The following is a 24999-nucleotide window of genomic DNA, read 5'->3' on the forward strand; positions in this document are numbered from 1 at the left end:
TCTCTGCTCACAGAAGGTGGACACCATCAGCTGGCTTTCTGTCTTTTCAGCTGTGTGAAAATCTGAGCTTGAGTTCTGTTACATGGCAGTTCTTTGTGTTTCTGACTCCCATTTCTCTTCTTTTTGGTCCATCTCTTTATTTGTCTATCATTTTGATAGAATCAGTGGGTGTTTGTGGAGCATCATACCTCCACTGACACAAGGGTAAATTTTCTTTGACTTTTAATTTAAGTACAGTGATTTTTTAAGCTTCCCAAACAGCAACCCTTCTCCTCCAGGATCCTATTAAGGGGAAACGTAACCTTAAATCAACACAACTATATTCTAACTCTCCAGAGGATAAACTCCTCCAACTTATTTGCTCTATTTAGATCTATTTTCATCCGTCAGCTTCTCCACTGATCTGTTTCTGCTCTTTAAAACCAATCAAAATCTATTTGACACATCTGTGAACTTTACAAATCTCATTCCTGTTTTCCTGAAGATGAACCCTTCACATTTTTAACATTAATTCAGATCTATTTTAAAGGTATTTCTTAACTTTCCCCATCTCGTTCCTGACACTCTGTTGAACCTTTTGCATTTCAAAGACTCAGTTAAGATTTCTTCAAACCCACGTATGAAGTTTTTAAGAATCCGACATTTACCATTGTTTTCTTATTTGGGATTTTTTTGTGACTAAGAACAAAATCCAACACTCGAGCACTCTTACACACATTTGAGTGCAGATATGTCAGAGTGAAATTAGTGTACTATGGTGTTTTCCTTCATTTAGCACCTTTATACCATTGAAAGACATTATTACATGATTTAAATGTAGTTAACTTTTATTTTAATCATACAATGCAACATGAAATATTTAATTTATGTAAACAACAACATAGGCTTAAGTTTAAATAATCATATGATGGAAATGAAAACGTATTCCCTACAATAAATAACTCATCTTTACACATGCATGTTTAATGACTAATCTGTCACATGTTCAATCATTTTGCAGCTTTTAGAATAAAATCTGTCAAATCGTTTTAATAATGGGAGAAAACTTTAGGTTGGGATTTTCACTTGTGATTCTCAAAATATTAGAATGAATTCAGACACCCTCTCCACTTTTAAGATTAGGCTTAAAACTTTCCTTTTTGATAAAGCTTATAATTAAAGCTGGATCAGGCTTGGACCAGCTTTTGTTATGCTGCTATAGGCCTAGACTGCCGGGGGAACTGGCGCACTGACACACTGGGATCCCATCCCCCCCTTCCCCCCAAACCCCCCATCACTTACTTTAACTCTGCCTGTCCCATTAAAGTTACTAACCATAGACCTTTCTGGAGTCCCTGAGCTCCATTGTCTCGTAGATTCCTCTGAGCTACTGTACTGCTACTGACGTTCTTTCTGGACTCCAGCGGCAACAGCTACTACTACTCGTCTCATCACTACCACCTCTCTCTCTTACTCCCCTCTATCTGTCTTTCCAGATCTAATTCGGTCTCAGCAGATGGCTGTCTAACATGAGTCTGGTTCTGCTGGAGGTTTCTGCCTGTTAAAAGGAAGTTTTTCCTCGCCGCTGTAACTTGCTAAATACTGCGAGGTGCAATGCTCATGATGGATTAAGGTGGGGTCAGACTGAGTCTTACCCTGTCTTGGTGTTGGGTCTCTGTTCATAATTTGACATAGAGTGGTCTAGACCTCCTATGTTTGTAAAAGCGTCTTGAGATAACGTTCGTTGTGATTTGGCGCTATACAAATAAAGATTGATTGATTGAGAAGTTATCTTTTGTTGCTCTTCAGAGGATTTACCTTTTTTCTCTGTGAGCCTCATCATCAATTAAAAACGTCATTACTTCACAAGTGTCAGCGTGTTTTTATGCACAACACCTTTTTGTTGAAATGGATGGAAGGTTACATCTTCAGTAAATAGAACAAACAGTCTTTAAAAAATCCCATGAATCCCTCACAAACATCATGTGGCATTAAATTAAGATTATTTAAACCTGTTAGATTTAAAAGAAACATCTGAAACACAGAAATTAAAGGGCAGCACACTTTGTGGTTTGATTCCTTTTATTCCCCAATAAATGTCTTTACAAATGTTCTCAGACGATGACAGCATGCCTCATCTCGAGGGCCGAACCAAAGGCCACACAAAGGACACTTGGAAAAACAACAGAGTCCATGTTTACAGAAAATAAAAAGAAAAGGTAACCGGTCTGTTTCACTCTTCTCTTTCACGCAGATTTTCAGAAGCTCTTCGGGGGGAAACATTCACACGAGGTTCGATCGGTGAGAGCACAAATCCTGCCCGCACAATAAATAGTTTCCAGAGCGACAAGAAAAAAAACAAAAAACAGAAACACTCAGCAGACACGCTAACTCCTCAACACGTTCACTTAAAAAACATTAACTGTTACTGCAAGGATTTAATTTGTAAAACCAAATCGACTGGACCTTTTTTTTTTTTTATTTGGAGTTGTCCCCAAAATAAACTCAGTGGTTAAGATCGACAATAATAATTTGCTTTGTTCACACTTTCAGTCACCCGACGACCAAATTAAAACAGTAAAACTCAACACTGAGAGATATAAGATACATCGTTCTGTTTCTCCAATAAAAACAGCAGCAGCAGCGTCCAACCGGGAGGAATGTAGCCGAGTCGGAGAGCGACGACGGCGACGACGACGTTGACGACCTGCTTTTAGATTTGAGAGTCTAAATAAACGTTTCACAGTATGACGACCAATTTTAGTGTGAGGATCTGAGGGAAATGTGATTAACCAGGTGAGTTAAGTACAAGTGTATGCGTGCACATATGTATGTGTGGATAAAACCGGTGTGATGATAAGTCCGAGGGGGGATGAGTCTGCTAAAAGCTCAGGTGTGTGTGTGTGTGTGTGTGTGTGTGTGTGTGTGTGAGGGGGGGAAGATGGGGTTTAGCCTTTCTTCTCCTCCAGCGTCTTGTGCAGCTGGTCGGCGTCGTCGGCAGTCTTGACCCGGATGAGAAGGGGGACGGGGCTGGTGGGGTTTTTGTCGTCCACGACCGGGTTGGGGACGCACACAACCATGACGTTGTTCTTCCCGACCCGAGAGCACGGCATGGACGACTGCACGATGATGTTCAGCAGGATGTTTCCTACAGACGGAGAGAGACGAAAGTTAAGATGCAAACCACGACTATGTTTCTGTTTCTCTGAGAGGAGCTGGAGATGTTCAGACTTTCAAACAAACTAAAATATGATTTATTCAGTCTGGCTTTGATGTAGAGTTCCATAATGTTATTACTTTCACTTTTTATATTGATTTTAATGTTCTTTTATTGATTTTTGACAACTTGTCTTTATTATATTAAAGACATTTTTTTTTTTTAAATATTGTTCTTTTAAAAAAAAAAAACTCTGCCTTGTAAAGAGACCTTGAGTGCCTTAAAAGGTGCCTTTAAATAAAATGTATTATTATTATTTTTTAAATTATTATTTAATATTATTTGACTACTCTGTTTTATTTCTTCATTTACCTTCCACTTTTATCCATAACAATATTTATCTATACATTTATTTTAACTATTTATAGTATTAGTATTATTTTGACGCTTTAACTTGTTTTGTTTTTTTACATTTTTCCTTTTTTATTATTTAAATTACATTTTATTATTGTCAGTGTGAATGAGTCTCTACTTCTAAATCCATGTTTTTCCCTGTTCTCTACTCTATCTAATGCCCTATCCCATGTAAATAAAGTTGTAAAAGCCCAAAAAATATATCATAAAAAAGTAATAACTACTATAATTAATAATATCCTTTTTTGTTTTTATTTAGTATTTTCTGCCATTATTTTTTTCCTGCTTTTTTCTTGTTTTTTTATCACTGTAAAGCACTTTATATTCCATATGATTTGTATGAAAGGTGCTTTATAAATAAAGCTTGATTGATTAATTGAAGCTTGAATTCTAATTCATAAAGAGTTTCGAACCTATCTCACCATGTTTTTAAAGTTTCTGTATAAACATTTTAAGTCACAGTTATGCCAACTTAAATAATGTTAAAGTTTTGAACTTTTCACTTTTCAATAAATCAGTAAATCCAGATAAATCTGAAGGATCACATCTCTGATTATTGTTATTGTATACATTATGGTGTACACTTGCAATAACCTGGTTCTTAACATTTAGCTTGAACCATTTCAATAAGTTTATCTTGAATATTTTATTGTAAACTTCTACTTTTTGTTCTGCACAAAAATACCAAAGTCCGTCATTAGACTCACTATGATTGCAAGACTGGAGGATTCTTATTGTTTTCCTGCTTGACTTTGGGAAATCATTTGGTTCAGAGCTCAAGAAAGGATCCCTTTAGTGTGAAGTCAGTCAGCAGCAGTTCCTCAGTTTGACCAGCAGGTGGAGCTGTTTGATCACAGCCCAGCTGCCTCTCACAGTGAGAACATGGAGAACGTGTCTGCTCTCTGTCGGTCTGTCTGAGAGGTTTTGGATATTTATATGCGTTAGTCTGTGGTGAAGTGAAGGTCATCAATCATTCAGAGGAGAAATGTGAAGATGAGTTTGTTTTTAAAGCAGAAATGAGGAGTGTTTGTGAAAACATCACGTCGGGCTCTGATCATTTGACACTTCTTGAACTTGAAGAGCCAAAAGATCAATGTAATGAAGAGTAATGAGCAGAAAGCTGTCTAGGGCTTCAGTAAGAATAGTGAATGTGTTGTTATAATATTGGACTTCATTATTTTTGGATTGTGTGGCGGTTTGATCGAGGGCTCATCAGCTTGATGAGAATCTAATAACATGAACTGTTGACAAAAAGCCGAAACACAGCTCTGACTTCAGCTCTGTTTTTAGCTCGTCACATCTAAGATGTTTTATTTAGCACCCCCCTCCCCCCCCCCCCCCCTCCTCTTCTTCTTCAAAAACACTGAACTCGTCTGAACTTCCAGTGGACCCAAACGTGTCCCAGTTTCCCTCCCGAAACACAAACTCCTGACGTTTTGTTTTTGTGTTGATGTTTTCTTTTTTACCCAGATTTGTGTCTGCGCGGATGATCATCTGAGTCTTTCCGTCCTCCGTCTCTTTGAGGTGCAGCGTCCCTACACCTTTCTCTTTGAACTCAGAGTCCTTCTTGTAGAAGAGTTTACACCTGAAAGAGACGCAGACACACACACACACATTTTAGAAAGTAGGTACAGGGTTACACGTGATGAGCGTCATACATTCTGCTGAGCATAATGAAACTTCTTCTTGTCACATTTATGACACGTTCAGGGTCGGGCTTTGTCTTCTGTTCTTGTGTTGACTTCAGTATAAGGAAAACTCAAGTGTGAGCTCAGAAAGTTCAAAATGTCACACTCAAATTTAACTGAATTGTGGGAAATAGACTGTAAAAAAAATGTTAAGGGACTTTTAGACCAGGTCATAACTGACAGACTAAAATGTTGAGTTTCTTTTAATGGAATCTGGTTTAAAAAATTAAATTAAAAGCCTTGAAAACCAACAACCATCTCTTATCTCTTTAATTATTGTAATAACATTCATGATGTTACATCTGTGTGTCTATCACAATACATTAAATGACATAAATCCACATCCTGCTCCATAGTTTTAATATCGATATTAAAACTTTGTGCTTGAGGGAAAAAAAAACAGTCTTGGCCACATCTTTGTAATCGTTATCCTGTTCGAAAAGTACAAGTGTGACTCATCCACTAAATGATGTATCCTAATATACATAATATCTCTCATAAATGAAACAGAATTGTGGGAAACTTACTTCAAAAAGTGCTAACTTCATCATTCAGAGATGTGAAGAATAAATTACAGATGGTAGACTAAAATGTTGTGTTTTTTTTAATGGAATTTGATTCAGAAACAGAACTTTTTAAATGAAAGAATATAACAGACCGCTCTGTTCCTTTAAGAATGTTCTGAGGTCAAATGTTAAAATCTACATAGGGAAGATTTAAGAGGCGTTTGATGTTTGTTTTGTGGCAACTTTAGGAGCTGTTAGGATTAAACCCTCAACCCTACATATCTAATTACACTCTTTTTTGTATTTCATGTATTCTTGATTATTTTCGTGTAACTCATATTCTGTCCTGTAATGTTGGAGCAGAATCTCCTTTGGGGGGTTACTAAAGTTCATTCTCATCTTGTCTAATGTGATATAAATAAAGTTGTTTACAGTGAATTAAGTCCGGAGCCCTGAGAGCAAAAACACACTGTTCATAGAAAATACATTAACTTCTAATTTGATTAATATTTATTGTTCTTCACGTTTTTTTTTGAGGCAGCAGATCATATTTCCATGAGAAACAGTTAACCCTTGTTCCTCTTTAAAAATCAGAAAATGATTTAAATTAACAGTTTGAGGGAAAAAATCACTTTGACTGAACAGACTGAGGAACAATAATCCCGCTGAATAATTACCTCAGCACACTTTAAGCATAAATGGATTATCTGCACCAGACTCCATTAAAAAACAACAACATTTTGGTCCAAGGGCTTTACATTAATTCAGAAACTGTTCATATTAAATCTGGTGTTTTAAAGATGCATTAAACACAATTCTGTTACATTTATCAGAGGATTTAAAACTGTTTGAAATATATATTTGGTTTAGATGTAGAGGAGCTAGATACTTTAAGGAGCACTGAATCGTCTTTATGAAATGTAATCGATGGAGTCAGATCATAACGACAAGATTAAGACTGTTCTCCAGGAATTAATCTCTTTAAACTCTCAGGAGGAAAATATTGGATTATATATTGTTTAAATGTTGAATAACTTAAAGAAGGAGTTTGAAATCAGGGTTACGTACTTCTTGGAGTAGAAGGCGTCGTCCTCTTTCACCTCCTTGATCTCCACTTTGGGCGGCTCCTCCGACTCCTCGTCTCCGTTTTCATCTACAGGAAGAAGACATAAGGATTCATTATATATGCATGTATAAATATATATATATATATATATATATATATGTAAGAAACGCTTTGATTATTCTGTTCCAGGTTTAAATATAATTCAGACTGTGAGGAGTCAGGTGACCAAAGCTTTCAGAGAAGAGAAACTAGATCAATGATTTCTACAAACTGATTTTTAATGAATCAGCGTCTGCATTGATTAATAATGAATATGATCGACTGTTTGGACGTGATCCTCTCATGAGAACACATCTCAGCTTTGGACAGGTAGTAAATGAAAACAAAAAATCTGAATCAGCCGGCTTTGATTCGTCCATTAATCTCCAGATTAGCGGATGAAGGAGATAATCCTGATTTGCTCGAGTGGACTCGACACCTTCTTTAATCTCCTCCTGCTCATTACAAACATTAAATCCATGTTAGTGAGACAAACACCAACAGACGGACAAAGGTGACTCCAAAAGTAGATTTACTCTCTGTAATTACACATTTAGAGGCTGTAAGAGGAGGAAGAGGAGGGGACAGTGAGGCTGGGTCTGAGATTATTTTCTGTCTCTCTCTTTGATTTACACAAAATGTAACATTTAACTGAGGATGTTTGGGTTGATGTTTTATTTCTGTTTGCTCCTCGAGGACAGACGGACATTTATCATATTTAATCCTGACTGAATCTGTCTTATTCTAAAGTGACTGAGGATTTTTTTGTCCTGTTTTACACAAAAATAGTCTAATAAGGGCGAAACAACGTCTCTCTTAAGGTGAAATATTCGCCAAACCAAACCTCATTTAAAAAACACAAGATTTGAGAATAATCTGAAACAGTAAATCAGATATTTTCATTCTTATGTTTTTTTCTTCCTAGTTGATGGAAGGAAAATACTCGTGTTTTAAGAGCTTGTTAAATCATTGCAGTTGTCTTTTATCGGTCAATCTCAAATGTTAATATCTTCTTGTTCTCCTCGTCATTTCTCATATTTCACGACTGAAAAATAATCTGAAGATTTAATTTGCAGCGCTCTCTTGGTCTGTCACCTTTCTCCTCTTAGATTATTCTGACTTTTTATTAACACGTAAGAATTGATCACCAGGCAGGACTCAAACTCTGAGCATTAAAGGACGAACAGGACGCTCCTGATCGGATAGATATTTGAAAATGTCGTTTCTTATGATCCGTTATTCCTGACTCTGATCTTCAGACTCAAACATCATAGATTAGACGTATTTATGCGTGGATTAAAATCAGACTCTCAAACCTACAGGACGTTTTTCTCTAAATTTGCAATACGTTATGCCATTATTCATCTTATGGAAGATTAAACTGGACGTCTTGGTTTCATTCTGCAGGATTTTAACCTTCAAATGTCAAATCTGAGAACAAGAGACATCATTTCTCACCATTAAATGCAGATAAAACACATTAAACCTTGTGTTTTTTACTACAGAGGTTAAAGAAAGACATTAAATCAATGTTTGATTAGTCTGTCATTAATACAAAACTTGGGTGAGTGATTATCTGTGGAGAGAAAATGTTAAAAACAGCAGATTTGAGCCTCTCAGACGTCAAATATTCCTCATTTTCTTCTGTTTTTTGCACACGATGAACTACTTTTGGACCTTTTTTGATGAATGACATTAAAAGTGTTCACTTCTGACTCAGGGGACATTTAATTGCATTTTAACTTCTCTCACCTGGTCCAGTAAAGTACCTGAACAGCCTATTTTGTCTGGCCAACAGCCTGAAAGTCAAAGATATTACAGTTTGTTCTAAAAAGCAGCAAATTTCTGCACTGAGAATCTGAAACTAGCGAAAATGTGGTGGAAATTATTGGATAATATGAATATTAGTGGATGATCTGCTGCAGCTCAGGATCAATAAGTGGACAGAGATTTAATCTGGCTCGTGTGTGATGTGATAATCTGAGTATTTGCAGCACTGTTTGCTTGTTTTTGCTTCCTTCAGAGAACTCACACACTAACTAACGACAGACTGACGTCTCTCTGCTCCTCTCTACGTCTACAGACATCACTCTAATGGTCATGTTGCCTTACCTGCCGGCTGAGCATCGCTGGTCTTGTTCCCGCTGAAGGACAGTGGAGCAGCGGACCCAGGAGCTCCGAACAGGGATGCGGTGCTGGAGGAGGCGCTGGAGGAGAAGGAGAAGCTTGGGGGAGTCGATTTGGTGGCTAAGGAGGCGAGCACAGAGCTGTCCACCTTCTGACCAAAGTTAAACGTGACGCCGGGGCCGCTGCTGCTGCTGCTTCTCCCCCGAACTGAGTCATCTGTGGAGGTTTTACTGAAGGAGAACAAAGATGCTGCGGGAGCCGGAGCCGTGGAGGAGGAGGAAGACAAGGATGTAGAGGAGGAAGGAGGAGGAGGAGAGGAGGAGGCGGCTGTGGACGTCTTCTCCTCGGCTCCTCCGTCAGCAGAGCTGGCTCCGTACTTGCGCTCGATGCTGGCCAGGTGGCGCTCATAATCCCTGAAGATGGGGTTGAGGTCGCACAGAGGGTTGTCGTTGACGTGTTTGGTGATCCAGTCGCGCACCGAGCAGTTGAGCGCGGTGAGCTGCCGGCTGTACTCCTTGTTGCTCGCACTGCTGCTGCTGCCGCTGCTGAAGAAGCCCGAGCTCTGAGCCGGGCTGGGGGCGGAGCCGTTCGTCTGCTTGGCGGTGATGTCAGTGGAGGCGGGGCCGTTGAACGTCAGACCTGAGGTGATGGAGGAGAGAGATGTGAGCGTGGCAGTAGCCCCCTTCCCCCCCCCCCCTCAGCAACACCCCCCCCTCATCCTGCCCCGCGGCGGCACATCCACATGAAATGAAAGGAGACACACACACACACACACACACACACACTCCGACCCCCCACTGATTCAGCTCCATTACACTCCGACACAGAAGCAAAAATACACACAATACAGCAGCTTTTCAACTCCATTACACAACAACACTGCAGAGAGGAGAATATCGACACAATCAGAAATCAGCGGCTCCACTGTACAACACAATCCTGAATAAACAACAACAACAACAGAGGTCGCTGAATGTTCCTTAATAATCAGTAAAGATTCTCCATGAACATCAGCTCCTCAGATCTTAAAAACATGATGACACATGGATTTATCTGACCTGTGAGCAGCTATGAAACACCTTATTAAAGCAGAGCAGTCGTCTCTTCACCGTGCGTTTCTGAACATGAATACATATATTTCTCATTAATATTTCAGGACCTATTAAGCAGCATGTGCGCAGTGTGAACAGTGATACAGCACAGACATTCTTACTTACTCTAATAAATGCATATTAGCTTTCTTATGTGCATATTCTTTCATCATTTCCAGAAAGATGAATGTGTTTAATATTTCTTTATTCTTCGTCTTCATTATTTCTCTGTCCTGATGTTTATTATTCTACATTATGAGCCTCTGTGATGTTAATGTGTTGCTTGGGTTCCTATAGTTATTCAGCTGTGGGGTTTTATGTTGTAGTTTTTTCTGTTAAGATTTTGGTGTTGGGTTCTTGGTTTGATCTCATGTATATTGTTTTATTGTCTGTCAAAGAACTTTGTAAAGCCATGTTTTTAGAAGTGTCATATAAACACATTTTGTATTATTATTATTATAAGTAGAAGTTGTAGCAGCAGCAGCAGCAGTAGTAGTTAGTGTGATTATCATTATCAGTAGTCGTAATCATAGTAGTTATATTTATTATTATTAGTAGTAGCAAAAGTAGCAATTTGTTTGATTACTAACTATATGACTGAACTACATTCTGTACTCTGTGCGATACACTGTGCAATGTCCCTGCCACTTCAACATCCTGTATATAAGACCTTCATTCCCAGGGCTTTTGTACATATCCAACTGTAACTATTCTGCGTTTCAGTACATACTTCTTATTAATCCAATTTATATTGTTTTATTCATATCTATATCTTATTTTATTCCTTCTTTCTATAAATATTTTGAGTTTTTCATATTGTGTATAAGAGCATTCTGTAACAACTGAATTTCCCCCTGGATACATAAAGTATTTCTGATCTGATCTGATTATTATTATGATTATTATAAGTCGTAGTCATAGTAGAAGTATCTATTTGTATCATCATCATCATCATCATGGTCATCATTATTAGTAATAGTATTTATTATTGTTATTATTATTAGTAGGAGTAGGATTTATTTTTATTATTATTATCATTATCATCATTATTAGAAGTATTTATTTGGATAACAATTATTGTTAGTAGTGGTAGTAGTCAGTTTTTATTATTTTTATAATTATCATTATTTTAATCATTATTATTATCATTTATATTATTGTCATTATTATCACTATTATTTATTTATTTTATGTTTTTATTATTATAAGTAGTAGTATGGTAGTAGTAGTGGTAGTATTAGTATTAGTAGTAGTAACATAATAAGGTGACCTATAGCTCCCCCCTTGGGATCACTAAGTTAACTCTGCTTCTGACATGATGCGAGTAAAACTTCACGATCATAATACTGTTTCTGATTTATTGTCAATTCTGCAACAAAGACGTCGGCTTTCATGTTAGGCAGCTGTTAAAACAACTGGAATACAAGAGCTTACATGTTCATCTACACAAATAGGATAGCTGTCGAATAACAGGTAAAAAGAAGAGAATTCAAAACCTCATTAAAGATATTTCTGTTGAATCCAAACTGGATCCTTTGTGAGATAAAAATGGTAAATATACTCGTTCTTATGTAGAGCTTTTCTAGCCTTTACAACCACTGACACTACTCCTCACATTCAGACACCTCTGGCATTAGACCAGGCTGTCTTTATTTCTAATGAGGGGTTACCTTCTCTGCAGGAGTCACTGAACTACTGCAGCAAAAAACTGTTGCAGTGAATAGAATCAGTATGGATCGCTGCAGCTTGATGAGTGCATCTGCCACATCTGCAGCAGTTTTCACTTCTTATTCACCTCAGAAATCAAAGAGTTCAAATCAGGGACAATCTCTTCATGTGTGACGATGGAGAATTTGATATCAGTATAGCTTCAGACTGTACTAAGGTTGACCTGATCCATGCAGATCTCTCCACAACCACATTATTAGTCAGTTCTCTTCTCCCACTGCAAACAACACTTCCCCTTACAGCTGAGACGAAGCACACACCACAGACCGCCTGAGCCCGACCCTGCAGAGGGATTTCTCTCAGACAGTCACGTCTGAACTGTTCACACTTCAGCTTAATGCCTGCTTGATTTTAATGAAGTCGGAGTCTCAGCCGCACAAAAGAAAAGAAACCTGCTGTGACTGTTCTGCCAGTCTGACCAGCAGAAAGACACACCCATGTCCTCGCCCTCTGAGAGTGTCGAAGACACCTCTACTTCTTTCATATCAGACAATAAAAGTCACACTTAAGGTTGAACTCCTCACCAGGTGAAGCTGTGGATGCAATAGGAGAGGAGAAACCACCAAACGGCGGCGTGAGGCTGTTCCCGTTGGTGAGACCGACGAGTCCTTTAAACCCTCCTCCGTTTCCTCCGAAACCAGAAAACCCTGTTGGAGTCGAGGTCACGCTCGGCGCCGCCGGTGTCCCTGTGCTCAACGCGAAACCTTTAAAACCTTTGAAAGTTCCACTCGCCTCGCCCTGAAACACAAGACAACATCCAGACGTTAGACACTGAACCATGCGGCTTTAAATCTCATGTCAAATTCTAAAAAAGGTAACAAGTTGGGTCTCACCTCTCCTCCGATGTTTCTGCGCTTTGCCTTTTTGATTGGTCGGTTCTTCAACACATCCTCGCTGGCGATTGAGAACGTCCCGGCCTGGAGGAGGGAACATTTTAGATTTACTGAGTTTAATTTACATGAAAGATGATTTTAAAGGTTTTCAAGTATTTTCATGAATTCAGCGTTTGATATTTGGGTTCATTCGAGTCTCACCTCCTCTCCTTCCTCCTCCTGATCCCAGTTCCGGTCCGTTAGCTCTTTATCAGCGATCCTCTTCGCCATCCCACCGACTCTGTGACACAAAATAAAACCATGTACGATAATGAGCTTCTGATTTAAACTTCTCTCTCTGCTGGATACTTCACAGGTTTCATTGAGCTAAATCTATCAGAAGAGTACTTTCACTTTTGATCTTAAAGAAAGTCTTCTGGTTTTAAGATCTGTACGTCATCAAATTTAAATTCATACTTGTAGCAGAAGACTTTGACATTGTGGTTTCACCTCTATAGATGTGGATTTGTCTTTAGAGGAAGATCAAGAATAGGTGACACCTTTTACCTCACCTACAGAAACCCTGTAACATCATAAGTGCATGGCCTAAAGTTGTCAGACTAAACTGTCATACTTTTTAGAATTTCTTTAGAAAGATCCAGCTCCTTGTCACTGAATATATGCTGCTTTATTAATTTTTACACTCTATTTAACATTTTAAAGCTTGTATAATGTCAAATTTGAGTATTTGTAGTTCTAAACAAGTATTGCAATAAATTAAAATGATGTAAATATAATAATATTATGATTCTCACTCAGAATATCACAAAGTTAACTGTAGGATTCAGGCCTGGGTGTTATGGCTAGGTGCTTTCACACCGTCCAGGTACCATCAGGTGAGGCTAAAGCTAGCTGTTAGCTAGCTCCAAAACACCTTTATGGAGGATATCTTTGTACTCAGGAGCAACATAAATGACAACAGTTGGCATATATCAGGCTAATATACACTATTTGAGTTCATAAAGCGCACATTAAGTATTATTGTGTATCATAGAAGTCTGGTATTTTCAATATAAAACACATAATTGCATTTATCTGGTTTACATTTCTGTTTATCAAATGTATGGTCAGCCAAAATAAACATGTCAGGCCTACTAAACAAAGATTTTACCTTTGAGTTGACTATTTTGAACACAGGTTGATATCAGGTTGAGATGCACGATGCAATAAAATGTTATATTTAGAAGAAAGTTTTAAAAATAAAACATTAAAAACCATGACAACGTGTAAACAAGGCTGCAAGAGTTCATAGCCGTTAGTATGGAGACAGTTGTATACTGATAATCAGGTTGTTCATGTTTGCTGGAGGTAATAATTCAAGTAAATGTCATAACTTCCCTCCAGAACCTTCTACCAGCCGGTGTCATCACTGCCGGTGTGTTGTAAGAGAGTATCCCCGAGGGGTCACGTTTGATGCCGGTGTGTGTTTGTTACACTCACGTTAATCTTAATATTTCAGTTTTTAATTGTTCTGACCTCAGATTAAAACAATCTACTACAGATTGTTGCCCTGGAAACCCCAGAGATACACAAACTGCCCTTCAGACTGTAAGTTAGGTAACAGCTCTTAGCTTGTTTTAATTAGCTCTACCTATCATGTTAGCAACGGTTAACGGTTACATTTATGGTTACTAATGTCAGAGGTGGATTAACCGTTGACCAGGGGAAATAGTTTTTACAACACCTGTAATATAAAACCTTCATCAACCAACATCCATCCTCTGTTTGTTAGCCGGTGAGCTAGCGGCAGGTTGACGGCACTGTAGCTAACCGGTGTTTCAGTGTACACAGTGACCATGTTATCTTGCGACTTCCATGCAAATGCGTCGGTGAACGTCGTCGAGATGACAGCTCTAACCTGACGCACACCGCAGCTACGACAACCCCGACGCATGCATGTGAAAGTCATCATTCAACACGGTAACTCTTGAAACCGAAACACCGGCCCCGCACGTTAGCACCTAGCAGCTAACATCATGTTAAATACAGCTGGAGAGCTAACGTTAGCGCCTCATACAGACTCATTTACATTCTTTATAATGTATTGAGAGTTTGACAAACCTTTTCTGGAATGTGAATTCCTTCCTCTACCTTTGAATGATTCGGATGCAGCTTCACGTAACGCAGATCGTTTCACAGTATTAGCTAACCACCTTCACAGGTAACTCTGATCTATTTTGAACGAGCCTCACTCACGCCGCCATTTTACATAGCGGTATATCCGCATGGGTTGGCGCGCCCAACGCTGTTACGCATGCGCAGCAAACATAGCCGGCAATTTTACTGTGGGAGTTGTAGTCCAAAGCATCTGACTTATTAAAAAAGCCAAAAGAGAGAAAAGAGCTAGGTTTAAGTAGTCTAGAATGTGTTATTAGGTGTTATTTGTAAAATGGGTATGAATCAGTCCAATTTAAACTGCCAGACTCACTGCCAGGTCATATTTCTGTAGTTAATTAAACATTTATTAATAATAATAATAATAATAATAATAATAATAATAATAATAATAATAATAATAATTTTATTTGCAGGCCACTTTTCAAAAACCAAGTTACAAAGTGCTTCACATGGGCAGCAAAATAAAACAGGCAGATCATAAAAACACACAAGTCAAGATAAAGAAATAAAACACATTTTTAAAAGACATAAAATTCCCCTAAAAGAACTCTAAAGGAATAAAACTATTTTAAAATATATTTCTTAAGACGGTTAAAAGAAGACATAATAATAAAGTTTATTTATATAGCACTTTAAAAAGCGACAAGCAAGACATAGCAAGAATTACATTGGAGTAGATGAAATAAATAAACACAACAGACAATGGTCAATCAAATGCTTGTCTAAATAAATGGGTTTTCAACCGCTTTTTAAAAATGACCACAGTGTCCACAGCTCTCAGTTCTGGAGGAAGACTGCTCCACAGTTGTGGAGCAACAACCTTGAAAGCACAGTCACCCTTAGTTTTTCATCTGGTGCGAGGGACAGCCAGCAAACCCTGATTAGAGGACCTCAGAGACCTCCTGGAGTTATGCGACTTCAGCAGTTCTCCGATATATCAATCAATCAATCAATCAATCAATCAATCAATCAATCAATCAATCTTTATTTGTATAGCGCCAAATCACAACAAATGTTATCTCAAGACGCTTTTACAAGCATAGGAGGTCTAGACCACTCTATGTCAAAAATATATATAATATATGCTGGAGCCTGACCATGTATTGCTTTATACACGATCACGAGAGTTTTAAACTGGATTCGGAACTTAATGGGGAGCCAATGCAAAGACTTAAGTATGGGTGTGACATGGGACCTTTAAAGGTGCAGTTGGTAGGAATGGGGTAAAAAATGCTACTTTTTTTGTGCTGGGTTTTGGAAAAAAAATGTCATAATACCCATCGGTACTCATCAGTAATTGAAGTAATTTGAGATTGTGGCGAAATCTCTGTGTTTTCCAACGCCTTGGTATCAAGCAATGTTATTAGTCACCTTTGTTCCCGTTATCACAGACCAATCAGATCTACTCTCCGACGCTCTGTCCTGATTGGCCGAGTGGCGGCCCCTACTATGCCGTCCTGATTGGCTGGGAAGCCATCACTACTTCCTCATTGAACGTGCACGAGAAGTAGAGGAAATCTAAAAACTTAGTTACACTTTTTTAATATTACTGTGTACTTCTATTCTAATGCATTCATGAATAACAGGCTGTAGGGTGTAAGACTATCTATGTAAAACATTCAGTTTATGAAATTATCCTCACATGTAATGGCTGATACATTAATGAATCCATCAATGATTTAATCTAATAACAGTTAGTCCTGTGTAAAGAGTCTTTTGATTTCTTATCATGTTTGTTTCATACCTTTTTTTCTCCTCCCTCTCTTTACTGCTCACAGCCTACCTCCACACTCAGAGAGAACGTCCTCCACCACTGTACAGAGGTAAGTTTTGACCTTCATGAAGGTAGGAAAGAACATCTGGGCTGTGTGTGTGCGGTCTCAGTTGGCCCATTTAGCCTCTAAATACATTTATCCTCACACATGTGACTGAATCAGAAAGTAGGTACATGCATCTGCAGGGGTTGAACCACTATCAAGAACTTAGACTTAGAAAAAAACCCAACCTTAAGTTCTGTCTCAAATATGAGAAAATTTCAGTCTGTGTTTCTGAAAATGAAGAAAATTACTGTGATGATTTTTTTTTTAATCAAGCAGCCATTTTACTGCCTTCAACATCAACAAACACAGATTTAAAAAAAATGATTTAATCCGTCAAATTATTTATTTAGCTAAAAAGGAGAATTAAAACATGGCGGTAACAACCCGAAATATTAAATTGCACACTTCTGATGAGATATTTGGCAGAACTGTAAGAGATAAAAGTCATGGAAAACCCACTCACCTATTAGGCTTATCAACCTTTTCTTAAACATGGAATAAAAAGGATCCAAATTTAAAATGTGATGTTTACAGACTCTGGTTTTCCATCTTAAACTCTTGTGTTTTGGCTTATTTCTAAAGGCTTTCTCTGGTTAAGAGGTTAAGATGATTTGTTCCAATTTTTTTTAGGGTTCATAACTTTGAATCAAGGCATTATAGAGAGAGGCAATCTTGTTTTTCTGGGTTTTACACTCAGAAAAATTAAAAAATCACTTCTACTAACGTCAATGTGTTTATTCAGCCAATGACTAACCAATAACTGCGAACAAAAACAAACAGTTCCTGACTTCCTGTCTGGGGATTTATAAAGAAAATAGATTATTGATATCTGACATTTTAAAAACTGTTTTTTTTAAATCTTAAAATCTGAAAGTTCTAGCTTATTATTTTATTATTTGTAATGGCTTTTATGTTTCATATTTTTTGTACCAAAAAAATCAAAAAAAAATCTGACATTATTATTTTATTCAAGGCATTATTTTGAGAGAAGCAATCTTGTTTTCCTGGCTTTTGAATGAAGAAAAAGACTTTAAAAATACCTCTACCAACGTCAAAATGTTCATTCAGTCAGCAAAAGGAAATCTTTTGATCCGTCTTTGTAATCTGTTCCTTGAATGCAGCATGATCACACCATAGGATCACACACGTTATATTGAATCAATCTGCATAAAAGAGTCTGGCACGTCTCACCTCTGCCTGTTGACACTGTGGCAAATACTTGAGTGTCCGTCTCAGTCTGGTCTTGAGGGCTGGGAATAATGACAGTTGGTGGGCACGGATGTGAAAGTGGCCTTAATGCAAAGTTTGAAATGTGCATTTTTAGTCTTAAGATTTTGCAGTTTTTGCTCATATTAAATATATTTCTCTAGTAAACATGGTTTATACCAAAAAGTAGAAATATGAGCTTTTGGATTTGGGCAGCGAGCTTGATTTCTTTGATCTTTTTGTTGTAGAGATGAAAATGATCTGAACAAAGAGCTCCATAACATCTTAAAAGTGTAAAAAAAAAGGCCTGAATTCAAATAAGTCCCTTAATCTACTACAATTGGAGCCATTGTCTCTGAATCAACAGTATAAATGAGCGGTTCTCTCCGCACAAAGTTCAGAATAAGAGTGAAACCTGACAGTTATCAGCCGCTCCACCTGTGGGAGCTAAACAAGCTCTGCTTCACGAGTCCTGCTTTGATTTAACCCGTGCAGACTTTCCCTTCAGCTAAATGGTGTTTCTGGGATTTGCAAACCAATCCAGCTCAGCTTTTTTTCCGTCTCTCAGCACCTCTGAGTGTTCCAGAGCTGTTAAAAAAAGAGAAGAAGTCAGGATGCATGCAAGGACTCGAGGGATTGGGGGGTAAAATGGTGCAGAGCCGGGCAGCAGATGGCTCGTCTCCAAGCTTTCAGCATCCCGGCCGGCTCTGCCAAACAGGAACAGGTGCTGCAGAAAGTAGGAAGTGAGCTGAGGGCCCGAGCGGCAGCAGGAGACCCCTGACCAGCTGGCGAGGAGAAAATGGAAAGAGTTGGCAGCAGAAAAAAGAGAGAACCTGTATAATGTAGAGGGAAGAGGCCGGCCAGCAAGAGAGGCAGAGAGAGGCCTGAAACATCACTCTGAGTGAGAGGAGCTGGAAACAAATCCAGAGTTTCATTTCATCATATTTCAACAATTTCATGCTTTAGTCCCAAAACAAGGAAGCAAGGGCGATATTACCAACACAGTTCAGAGTGAGAGGAGTTATCTTCATGTCTACAGGGATAAAGAGGTCTGTGTTCATCCACCATTTCATTCTCAACAACTACAGCTCAAGTCGTCATGAATTTTAACAGATATTCATGTTCCCAAGAGGATTAATCAGAGGCTGATTCACACATGCGCAGAATTCCTGAAAACTTCCCCAAATTTTTGGTTGGGCTGCATCTCCACGTTCTCAACGCTGCCACAGCCAGACTCCAGACAGACCAGAGTGCCCTCTTCCTGATCTCTGGGGACTTTAACCATGTATTTTCTACGTAGCTTATTTGGTCTTCTACATACTTTTATCATTATTTTCATTGTATTTGTATTTATATCTTATTAATTAGGTTCTTCTATTAATATTATTTGATATTCTTACTTATTGTGTATAGGAGCAACTTTAAGGACTGAATTTCCCCCCAGGGTAAATAAAGTATTTCTGAGTTTCTGATGTGTGAACGCAAAGAGCTGACATTTTCACCCCAACTTCTCCCAGACTTTCTACCACAAGCCCCCCTAGGAAAATTCCCACAACAAGTCAGGGTGAGGAGCCAGGGTCAAGAAAATGTACTGCCAGTGAACTACTGGGGGTGGTGACAAAAAGCGACATGTATCAAGTTAATTAAACATCAGTGGTTGCAAAAGGAGAATCATTTACAAGACAAGAACAGTGAAGAAGTCTGCAAATAAACACGGGGGGTCCCATTCACCTTCATAAGCCTCTAAAAAACCTGAAATGAAAGAAAGGGGCGCTGTTGGCCTAGCGGTTTAAGAGCGTGCCCCATGTACAGAGGCCTTGTCGCAGTGGTTGCAGGTTTGACTCCCGGCCTCTACCATTTGCTGCACGTCTTCCCGCTCTCTCTACTCCCCACATTTCCTATCTCTCTCCAGCTTTCCTATCCAATAATGGTAAAAATGCCCCAAACCAAAACTTAAAAAAAGAAGAAGATATGATGGAGAAACTTTAGCAGACTCATTTGCACAGAGAGGGAGACAGCTCAGCTAATATGTGGGGTGGGAGGGACAGAGGAGCGGTTTTCAGTGTGATGTAAACCGTTGTTTGATGATGAAGCCTGATGTCCCTCTACAGTTCTGTGGACTACCAGTGAAAACGTTACGATTAGACTGGAGTCTCTGCTGCTCTCCTGTCAATCAAAGCATGTAGAGGTGAGTATAGTGGGGGAAGACCAAGCGGCAACCTCCGGCTGTGAGAATTGAAGCCAATGCGGACGTGTTAAAAACTGCAGTTCATGGAGTGTCTGCTTCTGGGTTGGCTCCAGAAGAACCGGAAACCACATACACACAAATTCAAAAAAGCTGATCTTTACAGCAGAAATAAACATGTCTACAGCCTGGTTTCAAAAAACAAGTGTAGTCTTGATAGCTAATTTCTTGATCGGGTGGTGAATTTTTTCATAACGCAGCAGCTTCAAAGATATTAAGATTATTTTCTATTATGAGAGGCACAGCTGACTTGATTGACAGGCGGGAACACTGTACATGTTGGCAAGGAGGCTCAAAGTCCGCCTCTTTACCTCCCACTAGCTTGACAGCAGTTGTGTTGAGTTCAGCATTTCCAATATGGCTCCCGCCGAGGATTGGCTTTAAAACAGCGCTTCAGAAACAGATGGGTGACGTCACGGATACAACGTCCATTATTTATAGAGTCTATGGGGAAGACATGCAGCACAGGGCCATGGCCGGGAGTTAAACCAGCAACAGTTACAATTACGTCTGTGGCCTTTGAACAAGCGGCGAATGCTCAAACCGATTGGCTGTGTTCTTATAAACTCTGATAAACCGCTCCTTGATCACATCCATGACTCACTGTCTCAGCATCTTCCCTTGCCATGGATGTTTGGATGTACTGTATATCTGAGGTTGCCAGATTTTAACCATATTCCCTGAACACAGAGCTGAATATCTGGAGGAATCAACAAAAGTTTGACTCCACAGTCTTAATGACGTTTGTTTAAGTGGCCAGTTTAAATTCATTTTGTAGCTCCACTGTGAGGTTAATTTCTTTCTGTTTGGATCAGTTTGAAGGCAGCTACTATTATTCTAATCCGACATCTTATGCACTTGTGATGAATGGATCGGCTTCAAAGTGAGTCCATCTGTATGTATGAATGTAAATATATGTCCACCACCAGCAGATTACACGTCTCCTTTTCACCGTGCACAGAGTTAGCAGAGCATCGAGCTGCAGGTTTTCTCCTCCCTGCTGTGCAGAGCGTATCGCAGCGTGTTGATTAGATGACGGGGCCCCTCGGCTCAGTGTGGGGGCCCCTCTCTCGGCGGGGGGTCCACTGATCTTGGAGCAGCTGCCGGGGCTCTGATCGAGTCTCTCCTGGTCCTCCGAGCTGGTTTTCCTGGGACAGACTTCAGAGTGAGAGCAGGATTAAAGCTTTGCCCCCCTCTGAGAGACGATCAGGTATTGATGGGCAGACATGAAGGATGTTTGACATCAGTGGTTATTGATTATCAGGTGAGGCAGTGACCTACAAACAACAACAACAACAACAAGGCCAGTTTCTTTTTAAAGTTTCTTTTTGTTCAGCATTTCGATGTAGGACAACGAGAGAGAGAAAGAGAGGAAACATGGGGAGAGAGAGAGGGATGATGAATCATGTCGAGACCAGGAATCAATCCTATGACCAGTATTAATCCCTCCATGTATCCATTCATGGTTTTTGCATACTGTTAACAAGGCTTTGTGACTGTCCTTACTCATATGCTACATGAAAGCATTATATTTTATACTTTTGAACCCAGAGACTTTGTTTTTCTCCCACAATGGCGACCGGTGAACTCTCTTTACATGAGTGGATGACATGGCCTTGGTAGCCTGTCTGACAGATGAGCGCTCTCTGTCCACATACAGGCAGGATGTGAACACAAAGCCCCTCTGGTTCAAGAACAGATCATCTTGGCCGCACATACTGGAGGGACAGCTGGTAGAACAGGTCGATGTCTTTAGGTACCTGGGTGCTGAGATCGACCACCAGCTGTCCTTCACACAACATGCAGAAGGCCCAACGCTGCATGTTTCTCCTGAGGAGGCTGAGGCTGGACATCTTAACAACAGTATACCTGTCACTCATTGAATCCGATTCAGAATCAGTCCTCGTATTTAACATTGGTAAGACTTTGTCACCGACAAAGGTGAGAAAAAAGTCACTGGAATCATCAAACATGCAGCTAGAGTCACCACCACCCAGATCTAGCTCTCAGGACTTTAAAGCTGTGTATCAGAAAGGAAAGCAGTCTGTATGACCCCCACTCCTCTTCACTACTTGTTTCAGCTGCTCCTCTCTTGGCCTAACAGAGAACTTATGAGAACTCTTTTATTCCCACTGCAGTGTGCACTTTAAACAAGGCCAGACTGGCACTACTTTTAAGTGTGCTTCAAACACTTGTGCTTGTATGAATTTATAGAAAAAAGGGCAAAAAAAATAAAAAATTGAAGGTGTTATTTTTCTTAAACCAAAGCTTTTTTTTTTTTTTTTAACCTTTATTTAACCAGGTAAAAACCCATTGAGATCAGGATCTCTTTCACGAGGGTGACCTAGCCAAGAGGTCAGCAGCACATGTCACAAAACGGTCACACGAAAATGACAGCACAAATTAAAACGTACAATTTATAAATACATAGTGTTTTACAGCATGAATAAGAGGAGTGGAAGCTGTAACAAAACAACAAACAATAATTTAAGGTTTAAAACACAGGCACTGTTCAGTGCTCTCACGCTGTCTGTCCCTCAGGATAGAACGGAAGGCTCCAAGAGTCATAAGTTCAGAGAGTTTCAATGTAGTCTGTAGAGCGTTCCATGCCATAGGGGCAGCAAAGCTGAAAGCTCTTTTTCCGAATTCAGTCCTTACCCGAGGAACAGATAAAACAAGAGTAGTGTTGGAACGCAGGGTATAGGCACTGATTTTTCTCTGCACTAAAGCGCACAAATATTGAGGAATCAAGCCTAAAAGAGCCTTATAGATTAGGGTCAGCCAGTGTTTATACCTACGTGCACTCAGAGAAGGCAAATTGGATTTCACATACAAATCACAATGGTGGGTGAGCTTGATCCGTAAAGCAACCGGACTGGTAGAAATTCTTGAGAATCTTTCTTGAAAAGTTGCCTTATAGATTAAGCTTTGGATTACCATAACCTGGATGACTGAGAACCTTCACATACAATTTATCTTAAAATTAAATTGACTAAAAAAATAACAAAAAATCTGAATCAGAAATACTTTATTTGTCCTGGGGAGCGAAATTTGGTCATTACAGAGCTCTTATAAACAGTATGTAAGAAAGTAAGAAAGGGCTAAAATAAGATATAAATACAAGCAAAATAAAATAAAATAAGGATTTAAAATAGAATGAAATAAAATAATAATAAAGTATATACAGAAAATGAAGTACATATTAAATAAAAGATATTACACCTTAAAAACTTCTTTTTTTTGTTCTCCCTCTACTTTTTTTTTCAGTGGCCCTGAACCTCCTTGGAGGCTGGGCAAGCAAAAAAAAATGTTTTAAAGTGTAATATTTATTTTTTATTTCTGAGATTAAAGTCGGTATTCTGACTTTAATCTAAGAATTCTGACTTTAATCTTAAAAGTCAGAATTCTGATTTAACCTCAGAATAAAAAAATATATAAATTAACCTAAATTCAATTATTTAACTTGCCCTCCTTCCAAAAAAAAAAAGTTTTCAGTGGCCCTAATCCTTTTCCATACGTGTGTTATGTGAGTCTAACAAGTGTGAATGATGTTTTCAAAGTTTTCTTGATTCTTGACAAAACAAGACTATATGACAAACCTAATCACCTCCTTTGATAATGTCTTGAATCATCAGTTTTCTGTATGGAGTTTGGTGTGCCTGTTTATTTTCTACATGTACAGAAGTGACTACAAATAAGACCCTTTCTTAATAATCAAATTTTCTACTTTCAGATTCCTGAATTAATGAATTCATATATTTGATTGAGTCGTTAATATCTCACCATCATTTTATTTCATGCGTCTCGTCTCTAATTGGCCGTTCAGCAGACAGATCTATGTGTCAATTAGGCTTCTGCAAATGGAGCTCTAATTAGGTTGAATTAATTGCCAGGCTATGTGGACATCAATTAGCAGAGTGACAAATTAAAAGGAAGCAGAACTGATGTACTTAATGATCCAAAATGCTGTGTCATTAATAAAAAAAAAAGGTTGGAGGATGGTTTGAAGAATACAACACGAGGAGTGAGAAGAAAAAGAGGAAGTTCTGAGTGGAGTCTGTTTTTGTGATGAGAGGGAAAACAACACAATGCCTTCTAGTGGCTGACAGAGGTACTAAAGAGAAAACAGTGGTGGAAGAAGAGAAGGATTTCAGGCTTTGTGGAGGTAAAATCTTACACTTGATGTACAGCAGTGTTCTCAGGTCAAGTATTTAAACTATCACAGATATAGTGCACTATTTTTCATGCAAGTAGAGTAAAAATACAGGAGTATTCTCACATTCCTTCATAAATATACAAGTTTTTCCAAATATACTTGTTGTTATTTTGATCACAGATTTTATGTAGTGTCACTTTAAAGCATGCAAGTATTCCCCCTTTAGTTTAACACTGTAAGTACAGCAGTAATCCAGGTTTCATGACCTTAAAGTATGATTGGTACAAAAAGAGAGCAGTAGTTTTTTCATCTTCATTCGTTTCTGTATAAAAGTGCTGTAAAGTAAAGAACTGTTTTAAGCTTGCATCACAGTTCAAGTCCAGAAAGATCCCCCTTCATGCAGCTTGGGTATTGGAATAAAAGTACACCATTATTTTCAGCTTTCAGAGTAAAAGATCTGTCATGTACATAAACGAACACAGTAAAAGTATATATGTTTTCACACCCTCCTAATGAGGCTAGAGAAACCTGCAGGTTGGATGGAAAGCCTGTATTTCTGTCTGTAGTATTTAATCATTACTCTGTATTTCAGAAGCGGTAGGTTTGTGTACCCTGTGTTTGATTCCTCTCTGCAGGACGCGGTATTACCCGCTCTCTGTCTGCTGTTTTTTAGGACTCCTTCCTCCCTGCTGCTCCGGATCACAGCTCATAACAGGCCGTGAAGCTGATCCTCCACCTGGGGAAATATCCATCTGATAAATGAAAGCGCCCGTCAGACTCTTTAAAG

The 24999-nt window shown here is 38.8% G+C and overlaps 1 protein-coding gene across 3 annotated transcripts; it reads right to left on the reverse strand.

Annotated features, from left to right (window-relative positions):
* Positions 1 to 2043: 2043 nt before the first annotated feature.
* nup50 (nucleoporin 50) lies at positions 2044 to 14894 on the reverse strand. Of its 3 annotated transcripts, none has more exons than XM_034673294.1 (8): positions 14729 to 14894; positions 12830 to 12908; positions 12629 to 12712; positions 12320 to 12533; positions 8962 to 9615; positions 6813 to 6897; positions 5017 to 5135; positions 2044 to 3127 (listed from the first exon to the last, which is right to left on the reverse strand). In XM_034673294.1, exons 2-8 carry the CDS (start codon positions 12896 to 12898, stop codon positions 2928 to 2930), a joined length of 1425 nt encoding a protein of 474 aa, XP_034529185.1. In that variant the 5' UTR covers positions 12899 to 12908; positions 14729 to 14894; the 3' UTR covers positions 2044 to 2927. The 3 variants fall into 3 exon arrangements, with proteins under 3 accessions (XP_034529185.1, XP_034529186.1, XP_034529184.1); XM_034673295.1 differs by lacking the exon at positions 14729 to 14894 and adding an exon at positions 13779 to 14119; XM_034673293.1 differs by lacking the exon at positions 14729 to 14894 and adding an exon at positions 14006 to 14049.
* Positions 14895 to 24999: the final 10105 nt, after the last annotated feature.

This window comes from Notolabrus celidotus, chromosome 21, assembly GCF_009762535.1.
Source record: "Notolabrus celidotus isolate fNotCel1 chromosome 21, fNotCel1.pri, whole genome shotgun sequence".
Lineage (NCBI taxonomy): Eukaryota > Metazoa > Chordata > Actinopteri > Labriformes > Labridae > Notolabrus > Notolabrus celidotus.